The sequence below is a fragment of the Cylas formicarius genome, unplaced genomic scaffold, assembly GCF_029955315.1.
Source record: "Cylas formicarius isolate icCylForm1 unplaced genomic scaffold, icCylForm1.1 PGA_scaffold_8__14_contigs__length_24414737, whole genome shotgun sequence".
NCBI lineage: Eukaryota > Metazoa > Arthropoda > Insecta > Coleoptera > Brentidae > Cylas > Cylas formicarius.
The window spans coordinates 18382770-18395418 of record NW_026844361.1 but is presented as its reverse complement, the minus strand read 5'-3'; the positions used below and the strand labels follow the sequence as shown (position 1 = coordinate 18395418).

Here is a 12649-nt window from a genome sequence, read left to right as displayed (position 1 = left end):
TCGATGATGTTTGGAACCTAAGGAAGGACAACAGTGGCAAGTGTGGGATTGTTTTCAGCCTCATTGCTATAGCAACCCGATGGTGATGTGACAATGCATTAAGATATCGATCTGTGTGCGTAGGTTTTACACAATGTATACACAATGACCCGATGTTAGGTCTGATTTTCTATTCAGAAGAATATCTAAGAATGGAATGTTATTATTAGTTTCTAATCCAATGGTAAAACGTATGTTTGGGTGTTTAGACTTTAAATGTTTACTCTGCTAGGGATTCTTGACCATTTCAGATAGAAGGTGTCGAAAGGTTTCTTCTCAAAGGCTTCCATAAATATATAATCATCATCATCATCATCATCAATTCTCCTACCAACGAAAAACCCGAGAGTCTATAGAGACCTATAAGCAACCTAGCAATCTTAACCGCGGCTCAGGTCTTTAGTTGAGACCAATATGGAAATCAGTCACCCTCAAACAGCAGGTAAAGTTTAAATTAAGGTCGGACGACGCAGGAGAAATCCAGAAGTCTTGTAAAAAGTATAACAGTAGCGTGTGGAAGTTTTTAGGAGAAATAGAAGCTGTTCACCTGCCAGAAATACGCTAAGCCGTTAATTGAGCTGTATGACGACAGAAGTGTGAGGTTCAGTAGGATAACTTAAATTCAATAATTGCTCTCGGGAATAATATTTTAAAAGAATTATTGAAAAAGTTACAGTCGATTTAAAAATAACAATGGTACACCTCTTGGGAAGGTCTAAATTGTCGTTTGCCTTACTAGTTACTAATAAGGAACTGTTAAGTTGCTCGGTTAGTTAGCGATCACATGTAATCTAATCTAATGGCACAACCAGTCGGAAAGAAGATAGAAAAACACGCTTAATAATAGTAACGTCTTTCATACGACGACATGCGCGTAAATTAACACTAAAGTAACGTACATGCAAGAGTAACCTAGAAGAAAACGAGAGACAGATGGGGAACAAAATAACACGTCAACGAAGAAATAACATACTTCTCACAAATTAAAGTAAAGCATTGTTCATTAGCGCAACGACTCGCTTAAACAAGAAGACATCCCGTAATTATTCTAATTAAAAAAATATACATATATTTAAAGGTCCGACCACACTCGGCTGTTATTTCTTCGACGGTTCGTGTGTGTTGTTATACCGGGGGATCTCTACAAAACGCATGCTTCGTGCTTCGGAAGAGAAAAAATACCGTAATGCTGTGCGGGCATTTGCTTTCAAAATCAGTCGGGCGGATAATTTTCAAAACAAACGCCCGAAACAAATCCCGGCCTCGCTTTCCGTCCGACAGGTGGAGCGCGCGCGCGCAGACGCAGAAAGCGAAGCCGCGTACGTACACCGAAAAGATAAAATGTATGGATAAAAATGTGGAATTCTAACCTGTTATGGAATTTATACCGGCAGTCGTCAGCTGCTACAATGTCCATGAGTAGAATATATTTGGATTTTTTGTCTAAGCCCGAGACCCGTACTTTATAAGCAGGAAACATGCGCCTGTAACAATGTCGAGAAAAAAGGGCGTTAAAATTGCGTCTTTCCGGATGTACCTGTTGTGGAACTTGTAGCGGTAGTCGTCTGCTGCTACAATGTCCAGCAATAGGATGTATTTGGCTTTCAGGTCGAGACCGGACACTCGAAATTTCATTTGGGGAAACATTTGCCTGCAAAATTAATAACAGTCGCTCGGTCAAACGGTCTTCCTGCGGGATACCGGCGCAGGAAAGAAATTTCTTTCCGAAAAAGCTGCTGCCATCCTACAGATTAGGCACGTTTGTTACTATAAACATTGATTTTCGAGAAAATCCAGTTCAGATTGTTTATTTATTAAACCTCGCTTTCAACAAATAAGAGATCTTGCGGCCTTCCACGTGGCTGCTAAGAGTTCGACAGTGGTCAGTCTGACTACGTAGAAAAGAAATAAACGTTTTATTTCCTTTCGTGAAAATCGTAAACGACTCTACTGAATACGTCAGGGTTGGTCGAAATAACTATTATAACAGTTTTGAGGGCGCTACTGGAATAATTCTTTGAAAGTTTAAGAACTTCTATAAATTTAAGCAAAACAAAAAAATCCATAAATTTTTTATGAGTTGTTTTTGGCAAATGGTTCCTGCTTGCAAAACTGACCATTGAAATTTGATTTTTTTTAATTTAAATTTTCATTTTTTTAATTACCTAGTACGTTGCTCTAAGAATTTTCAAATATTTATTATGGGTAGAGATCAATGAGGTCTGCCTACAGCTACCTCAAAGTCTCTCCTACCCTTCTCCGTTTAGCTCCAACTAAATTTAAATTAAATTGTTTCTAACAGAGGAGAAAGAACCAAAATGAATACGCAAAACATTCGAACCTCCTACGGTTCTAAATAAGCCAGATATAAAAGCTAAAAAATTATCTAATTTTGGCTTGTTTCTTTAATAATGAAAGTTGTTATTACCTACTATTTTTCTGAAGGTAGAGGTCAATGAGACCTATCTACAGATACCTTAATGTCCTTCGTTCCTGACGCAGAATGATATTATCTATAATCGGCGTTTTGGTACTGTTCGATAGAAGGGACCAAAGTACATACCCAAAAAAAGTTAGCCTACCAAGATTATAAATAAGCGAAATATAAAGTTGCTTGCATTTTTCATTATTTTTTCAATGTATTGCGTCATTAGACAGAAGTTATTAAATCGGAACAATGTTAAAACTTATAACTTCTGGAATATATTCGCAAAAACTTTTAAAATGAATCACGGTATCCCGATAAAAGGACATTATACAATTTTTGTACTTAAGCGGATACGCACATGTAGTATAAAAATTGCATATATATGTATGTCCTATTTATACAAATTTAGGCAAACATGAAAAGTGGTTCTGATATCAATGGATTATAATTTTTTTTTTCATTTCCGGTAAAATTATAATTTGTAAAGCAAAGCAGTAGCAACTGTCTTTTGAGAACTATAAATTTCGAAACAAAAACAAACAAAACGACTTTTAGTGTGACAATAAAAGGCTTCGATTCCTGTACTCCGCCCTCATTTTCTCAGATATTTCAGGTTTTCCGGGAACCTTTTAGATGAACATCATATGAACCGTTCATTTTGAAAGTGACTTAAATCCATTTATCTTTAATTTGAAATACTTAAAGTTTTGCGTTTTTATAAAATTAAAAATATAGGTAAAATATATGGTACGGTTTAATTTTATACATCCTATTAAAAAGTCGCTATTATTAGGTGTCTAATATGACCTCGCTGATCTTAAAAGGACTTACGTCACTTTCAAAATAAAAATTTGTTTTGTTACAAAAAGTGAAAGATCTTAAAGTCCGTTACATATAGCTTAAAAAATAGAAAAAAAAATAAATTCTGTTTTTAGATAATAGAAATAAATTTAGTAACAAGTTTTGAAGTAGTTATGGTGTTCCGGAGGTATATACCGCAATATGTCCATCATGTGTCGGTATTTTAGTGATGTGATACTTCTTATACTTTTATATAGCGATTGCAACACAATATTCCCAAATTTTTTATCAAGAATTTTGAATTCTGCGTTCTCGTCCATGGTTGTTTCGTATAAAATTTTATATGGTTCATTTTTTAAAAATCGCATCCAGCATATTTGGAGCCAGTTTATTTTCTCTCCGTTGGTTTTTTTGTAAACTACTTCTTCCAAGAGTCTTGTTGATATAAAATCCTCTTGTTTCATTTCATTTACCCTTTCAACATTTTTTAATTATATTATAATAATATTGTGGCACATACAATAATTGAATGCTTTTTAACGATATACATTTCTATAAAGCCAAAATCTCTGTTATTAGGTAAAAATGAAATTTGTGGTCTATGATTTCCACATTATTTCCCATAGATAGTATTTTTAACCACATTGTTTTATACTCCACACATGCCGCTATATGCAATGATGTGTTTTTCACCTTTCAGAGTTTTTAGGTGAATCCAGAGCCATGAAGCCACTTCTTGCGAACCTCTAGAAGCTTTTGTTTCATCCCAAACGTACATGTATACATTATCGTTGTTGAAATTGTGTATGCCTAAATTTGAAATATACATGTTACATTTATAATAAGCTACTGAAGTAGTTAACTTTGGGAATGGTAACGCTTCCTGCAAATCGAACGAAAAGCCAAAATAATGAGATGGATTACTCGATACTCGCTCTTGATCTTGTTTTAACTCATTTCTAGCCGATTTTGCTAGCTTCAAATGAATATCATGTCCTTCCATAAGTTTTTTCTGTTCTTCATGGTTTTCTGATACTTTGACTTTTATGTTTAATAGATCACATTTTTGACATGTGTCTTTGCGTGGTTGGTGGAAATATAGATTAAAATCCTTTTTGAATATTTTTCTATAAGTCCATTCTTTAACTGCTTTTAAATTATTTTCTTCACAGTGAAGCTCATAAAAAATAAACATTTTTTTATAGTCAGTTCAGGATAAAGATATTTTCTGTCGGGATTATGGTCGCTAATATAATGGGATTCAAACTTCGGGAAACTGTTAACATGCTTCACCACATAGGCAGGCAAACGCCCACGTAAATCGTTGCCAACGTTTTTAGATTTTAATTCACGTTTCAATCGCCCTTCGCTTATACTTTAAAAAATTTATGATAAATATAATGATTCAAACGTTTTGAATCTATCCCCTAGATTTTTCGATATGATTTTTTTTTATATTTCAAAATTTTGTTTTTTTTTTTCAATTTTTTCATTCGTCAACGTTACAAAAAGTAAATATACATGCAAAATGAGTTTCAGAGAGTTGTAAGAGAAAGGAGGGAAGTGCCAAAGGTGATTTTTATGGTAGTAAATACGCGCACGCGCAGTATTCATTGTGACACTACAACAGTTCAGTTCGTTTAAATGTTTACCTTTTGTATAAAATATTTTGGTAAGTTTTGCATAAAGTTCATGTTCCCTACATTGGATTTAAGTATTTGATGTGTAGTTTGAGTTTTTATTTTTAAGTAGAGTCAATAAATATAAAATAGAAGTTTGAAAGTTGTTTTAAAATTAATTTCATGTGATTTTAGGGGACAAAATGCCACGGACTTGTAAAAATTCCTCAGATCAGCTACATTTGTGGGGAATACATTCTAAAAACACAGCGACATGTCATGACCGATCTGGTTAAAACAGCTTATAAGCTATATTTTGGGTTTTCCATCGATGAGCGAGATAAAAGTTGGTTGCCAAAAGTATGCTGCAATAGCTGCTCAAGAACGTTGAGAGGTTGGCTTGAAGAAAGTCACAAATCCATGCCGTTTTCATTGCCAATGATTTGGAGTGAGCGTCAAAATCATGAGAATGATTGTTATTTCTGCATGACATCTACACGAGGATTCTCGAAAAAAAATAGAAATAAGATTGTTTATCCGAACGTCCTATCTGCAAATAGACCAATTCCTCGTGATACCGACACTCCACCTCCAGTTCCACCAGGTAACGAGGAGGCTGAAAATAAAAATATTTCAGGTTTACAATCTCAATCGAGTTTTCTTTCTGGTAGTACATCTTCATCTTCATACACTTTATCTGGATCTTCATGTCCATCTACAGAAACTCATTTACTTTTATTTATTGTTTTTTGATGAAATAAATATTAAATTAAAAACCGACGTGTGGTACTTATTTGTATATCAGATTCCGTGTTTAGAGTTTTTTGCAAACAGCAACTTTGCCTTTTTTAGAATTTAACCAATACGTAAAACTCTCATTTCTATATGAACCGTTTCCGTTTCTCTGGCGTCTTCTTTTTACAACACTGCGTCCGGTCGCTTTGTATAGCGATATATTTTGCTTATTAAAGTCTCCTAAGTTCCAAAACATTTCGAAAATACGTTTTGAAAAACTTTAGCAGGAATAATTTTTCCCGATTTTGTATCGTTTCTTTTCCCTGAATTTCGTTTAATTTTCTGAATATAAGTACCACTTTTGTGTTCTCTGATTCCTTCTTTGAAGGTGTTGTTTTGTAAATTCTCATTCTCTGTTAAAGAAAAATTAAATATTATTTGTTAAATTTCAATTTAATATCAAAACGTAATTTAAATTACCTTCATCACTGCTTTCAATATTTTGGGCCGCACTTTTTGACATCACCAATAAAAGGCCAACTCGGTGAAAGTTGAAAATAGTTTTATTTTTGACAGCTGGACGCGCTCAGTTCAATAAAAAATAATCACACAACTCTGAATAATCTTGAAAAGCTCCCAGTACATTTCACGTGACTTTCCCGGGAAAAATCTATAGTTTCGCGACGCACGAACTTTCGCGCACAAGAAAAATCGACCCCAAACGAGGTCTTCATTTGCGCGATGATTATCCGTTACGTTACTTTATCTCCGTAGTCGAATCATCGCGATGCGCGCATCTTTGTGTGTGACGTGTACGCAGATAAGACATCTAAACCCAAACTCGGAATTAACCTCGTTGACATCCCGACCCCTCGGGACCCTCGTCTTGTTTTCGATAAATTTAACAAGCAGATAGTGTCGTTTAAATTTTATTTTTAATACCTCGTAATCGGACTTTTCGACGATTTTTCAAAATCGACCGCGCGCACTAGGCCGATTTGTCGTTAGATTTATTTTTATGGTACTCTCCGGATGGTTCCAATAACCGTTTATTAATGGAGCCGAATAAATCACGGGCGACAGATGCGTTGTAAATTTTGATAACGTCGAAAAACAGACACCAGTCTGTGTACGGGATTAGATAGATCAGAACAATGATCCAAGCAATAACCCCCCAAACCTTTTAAAAAGTTATGGATATTACGTTTCCCTATATAATACGACATACTTCGGGTGCAACTTGTACTAATATTTTTTGCTGCTTTTCGATATTGCATTTTCCACATCTTCAGCTCTTCTTAAGAACCCGCAAATGAAGCAAAAAAAAAGTCTGTCTTCAGATGCATATTATTTTTTCTACTCCCTTCTGTAAAATACCTAATAATACACCGATTTAGGGTGCGGAAAGCGTCACTTTATCACATGAGTCATGTTGTTCCACTTTGGATATTTCCGGGATATTACCCCACGGGTTTAGGAGCAATCGGATGTTTTCTGAGATATTTGAATTTTAACTTTTGTCAATTCTGACGGTCAGTCAGTCAGTGAATGTATTCGTGTTGTTTTGCGAAAATGTACCCCAAAAACTAACGGTCGTAGAAAACTTTTTAAGGCACTCGTTCATCAAACACTCGCTCGGCTCGTGCCAAATAAACTCATAATATACTATTTTGCCTATGTTTTACCATCTTTCTATGTGGCCACTTATTAAACGGCAGTTTTATCTTGGTTCAACTTCAATTCACTCCTCAGATATTCTCTGTACTCTTAAGTCAATTTCCGAAGCTGTGATTTTATCTTCATATAAACAATCGACCCCAAAATATTGAATCTTGCCAGACCTGCAAGTTCGGTTCGAAAGATAACGTCATTCGTCCATTACTAAATCTATAGCTCTGTGATTTTCCAAAAAAGTATTGCAAAATTGATAACAACCAATAAAAAATCAATAATATTTTAAGACACACTAACCAAAACTAACCAAACTGACAAAGAAACAAGAAGCGCTTCCAATCTGAAAGAAAAGATGGAAGAAATGATATGATGATATGAAATTATATTAGAATTGTCTGAATGATTATTTCTGTAATGGCCAATTGCACAACGAACAACTATCTGTGAATGATGCGAATCCGCCGCAAGAATAATGCTAATCTAATCTAAGCCTAATGGGAGTGGAAGAAAACACACACACATACAGATTCTGCCTAAAAGAGAAAAAAACAGTCACACACGTACTATGCCAATGTGAAGGCACATCGAGAACGCGTTTTCATCTGCTCTGAATAACGAAACTAGAGGCAACGATCTACACAGGGAGGCAAAACCTAGTTAAAACCATGCAGGGCGTTAAAATAGATCCCTTGGGTCGCATTGACTGACAAGTTAGATGATAGCTCTCTCAATCTGAATGTTTCGATATTAAATATTGCGACAAACTGCAAATTCTCTTAGGGATGGACACCATGTACTGCTGCAGTCTCAAATCCCATCCGCACCATATCGGCCATCGCCGGTTGTGCTTGAAAGATGGTGGGAAAAGTCAGATACTTAAAACTGGGATCCGAAAACCTCAGACTCGTAGAATAATAGACTTTCTATATGGGCTGAGTCTGATGCGGAAGTGAATACTTATAATACAAGAGGTGCTAGAGATGCTTACTCTAAATGTTGGGAACTCCCCACTTGTTTCCATTGAACCCTAATGGCAAGGTCCTCTCCGCAATGTTAATAAAATATGACATTCTTCCCCTCCATGCGTTTATGCGATCAGAATTAATGAAGTTCCAGTTACTTCGTTGCCTGTCGTCGAATTTAATAATTAGGGTCGATACAGGTCGACAGAACGTACACCTCTGCGTTCCTCGACGGACGTTATAAATCATATTTCGGTTAATACGGTGAGTCGTAAGAAATAGATAGGCATATAAACGCAGGTAAGGCCCTATGGGATATTTGTTTAATGCCAAACTACTGGCTGGCGCCTGTTTTCCGTCGCGGCTCAGCGTGATGCCCTATACCGACCGATCCTCCGCTTCGGACCTGCCCCGGAGCCAATTATTATTTTTGGTACTGGCGCCTCTCGCGATCCTCTTTGCTTCGCCGTTCGGTTCGCGTTCGCATCTCTTCCGCGTCTCTACAGACCTCCACAATCCAGACCTATCGGGAAGTGACATTTCACCAAGATAGGACTGGATTTTTCACCAACCTTATAAATACAACCGCTCGAAATCCGATAATCCTCTGTAAACGGTGCACTAATTTCAATATGTATTTACCATAACTCAATTATTAAATTAAGTCGCACCATAATCTATTGTGTGTTTTTAGCGCCTGCTCTTTAAAGCATTCTTATTTTGATTTACAGAACCACGTGCTCCATTTCGTCATATGGTAAGTTTTGCGCTATTAGAAGAACGAACGTTATGAACATTTTAAGGCAAATTAGCGGTTACCAGCCATAAACAACAGCATTCTCGGAAATTACAAAATCCGAAACACCTTATTAGCTTTAACGCATAAGTACCAACAAATTTCCTGCGATGTCTTGATTTGAACCCACAAATTACGGCCGGTCTCGCCCACCTCCTCTGAAGATATCGAACCCAGTGGCGTTCGGCTATTTATTTCATTATGCGCATTTCTGGCAACGGTTTCAATCTTTTAGTCAACGTGGGCCTTTTTGCCCAGAAATTTGATTGTTCTTAGAGTTATTGAGACAAGAAGATAAAAAAAATTACCAGAGATTTTTGAAAACATAGAGTATATTGTCAAAAAATAACAAAAACCCAAATACCAGTGACTAAAATACCGGAGCAAGGAGTAGAAAATAATGTTTCATAATGAAAAAGACAGTCTTAAGAATAACATCGCATTTTATTTTGTAAATATATCTGTCACCGTGAAAGCAAACATCCGATGGTGAAAAATAGAAAAACTATAATTTTTTATAAGTCAAAAATATGATTGGGGTTACTTTGTTTGGAAATTCAATTCCCAACCATTTTAAGTTTGTATTAAGTTCATATGACGTATTCTTCTTGTTTTTTTTCTCTATATTTTGTTTGTTTCGCTTTTCATCTAGGGCCGCCATTTGTTTATTATCATGATTAGTGTTGCTATAATACGACCAAAAATGTAGTGCATTTATTGCTCTGACGTTTTAAGTACTTTACAGACCTTCGCAGGACCGTGGTAACACCCATCCCAACACAACTTGAAATTTTTATTTGAAACGTAAATGGGCCGTTTTTAATTTGATTAAGCATTAATACTGCGGAGTATTTTCGAATAAGTAGAAGCGTTTATTTTAACATCATGTGATATGTACCGCTCTTAAGGGTTTAATCTAAATTGTAATATGTTCGTATATATAGATAGGTATTTAACTGTGATTCTTCCAGTATACGTATTTATGTACCTGATTCTCTTTGACCCTGCTGTCTTCACTGGATAATTCAAAGGGTAAGGGTGTGCTTTATTTAAATTACAGCTAAGTTTGAAAATTTTTATCTTGTATGCTTGTCGATTAACAACATTCTTGATCTTGTATTTTTGTGTCTTCTACATGGTTCTTCGATTTGTAAACAACAGTCTTTTGTAAGACGATAGATTATACTCGCGGTAGATAAATGTACGTCATAAGAACATGGATAAATATTCCTGTTTTTTAACACTTTCAAATGTGGAAACCGTAAAATGAAGCAGATGTTCCCGAGTTTGAAGACGAAGTGGAGATCGTAGTCGAACCTATTTACATGTTTCAAGAGTTGCTCGACGAAAAAGATTGAAAACATACTTATATCCCGCTTGTTACTATAGGTACATAAATTCCTAGGACGGTCCTTGACAGGGGCTGAGGTTTTGGTAAAAGCACTATATTTCTGGGCCGAGTATACCAAGTGCAAAAATAAAAAAATATCAGGATGAAACTCTTGGCAAAATGTAAAACGACGAATTTCCAGTGATCTCATATATCTCGGGGGTCGTCGAAGACACTCAGAAACAGCTGCGGAATTTCACAATGACGTTTCCAAACTCCGGTGCCGCGCCTGCCTCGCCATGCGAAAACATATACAATTTTTCATTTGCGTCAATTTGGTGCGCGTTTTCGCCAAAAATATGCTTAAATTGAATGTAAAAATGTCTCGCGGGGAGCCTAGGGGTTCAGTCAAAGCGTCGTCTCCGCGCATCCCTCCCTCCTTAAATTCAAAGAATAAAGAATCGTAAAATGTAAAAGAACGATTAAATTATACTTTACGTCTGGAAAAATACGTCGTAATTCTTGACGGGGCAAGAGGGGGCGACAGGCTCTGGAATTTCATTATTAAGAAGTAAGAAAATTTCGATTTTTCGTTTGGTTTGCGCGATGTTACTCTTTCCGCGTTTTTGATATACAGGGTTAACGGAAATCAATTGAACCGAGACCAAAATGGTGGATTATTTCAAAAGATACAGGGGTTTACAAAAACATATTGAATAAAAGCTATAAAGCTATTAAAAATTCACATGCGTGTGGTCAACGAACCAGATCTAAGCTGATGTGGGGCCTGGATCACAGAAAAATGAAGCAAATTTTACAATACAAAAACCCAAAGTGTTGTCTTATCTAAATTGGAAAATTATATATTCCCACTGTTTGATTTTATTTACTGAAATCATTTACAATTTTGTTTCTTTAAATAGCAGTATATTTTATTAAAACATTAAACAGAGTCTCTAGACTTGCGATGCTGGGTATAACAGGGACGATGGAAACTACGCCCACCCTGGCTATGGGAGCTTTACTAAATGTTAAGCCCCCATCTCTATATGCTAAAGCATCAGCGGAAAAACCTGCCATGAGGCTGCACTTTCATCGCTTTTGGAGGAAGGCGGTTTATGGACATGCAGACATATTTGGGTACAAGGATCTGGAGCAGGTTCTGACCCTGGGTGGTGATCGCAGCTCCAAGAGCTACCACTTCAAAACCAACTTCAGAGTAATCTTCCCAAATAGGCAGGACTGGGCAGAGAACTCCCCAAGCTTCCTGAAACCGAAGGGGTCCATCGGGTACACAGGCGGGTCTAAGACACAGAAAGGAACAGGAGCAATCTACTGGTGTGATGGACCAAGAACAGAGAAAACTCTAAAACCATCTTCCAAGCAGAAATTTATGCAATTTGGGCCTATATCAAACATTCTGTCGGCCTAAATTACAGGAACAAACACATATATATCTGTTACGACAGCCGTGCAGCTCTCAGGTTCCTCATGTCAATCGAAATCACCTCAAGAATGATCCGAGATTGCATTGAGATGCTTGACAGGCTTGCAAAGGCTAATCACTCGTCTGAGTCCCAGGATACTGTGGAATCCCATTGAACGAGAGGACAGACAGGCTACCAAAAAGTGGAGCTTGTCCTACCCCAGTACCCGACAGCTTCATTAAAAGTCTATTTGACCAGAGATCTGGCAATAGATTTCTCGACATGTGGCTTGAAGCTGAAGGTATGAGACACACTCAAGCCCTCTTTCGGGGGCCGTCCAGAACTCTTGTTTCCAGCATTATCGGGCTCAACAGGAATCAGCTGAAGCTGACTATTGGGCTGATAACTGGACGCTGGTCAACAAGAAAACATCGGATGAAACTCCTCTGCATGTACTTGTCGACTGTGAACCACTCAGCGAACTCCGAAAAGAAATTCTGAGAGTGGACACAGGAAATAGTATCAACATTCTGGAAGTGGGTGTTTTTACTAATCATGTTCAATTAGTTAATTAGATTAAAATAACCGCAGATCGATATCGATTTATAAAATGCGTCAAAAACGCTATCGAAAAATTGCGGCGGCTTAAATTTTCATTTTCACCCTCCCCCCTCCACGTAAAAACCGTCCGACGGAGGGTCGCTTCGTATATGATAGATTGTTATAGAAACAGCTGCCCTAAAATTCTAGAGGGGAAATATCGCCATTATAGCGATATATCTCTATTTGTTTAGAACGTTTCGCGATTCAGGCTCTTCGGTCTAAACGGCTTAGGGGC

The 12649-nt window shown here is 36.8% G+C and overlaps 1 protein-coding gene across 10 annotated transcripts in view; it reads right to left on the bottom strand.

Moving 5' to 3' along the window:
• LOC132705980 (optomotor-blind protein-like) overlaps nucleotides 1-12649 on the bottom strand; it is a 243944-nt gene that overhangs the window by 95818 nt on the left and 135477 nt on the right. For 7 of the 10 annotated variants that reach the window (XM_060676983.1, XM_060676980.1, XM_060676986.1 and 4 more), the window contains exon 3: nucleotides 1577-1690. In XM_060676983.1, the coding sequence (XP_060532966.1) occupies nucleotides 1577-1690 (114 nt within the window). Of the gene's footprint in view, nucleotides 1-1409; nucleotides 1524-1576; nucleotides 1691-12649 lie in introns of all 10 variants that reach the window. The other 3 variants (XM_060676981.1, XM_060676988.1, XM_060676989.1) reach the window with 1 other exon arrangement.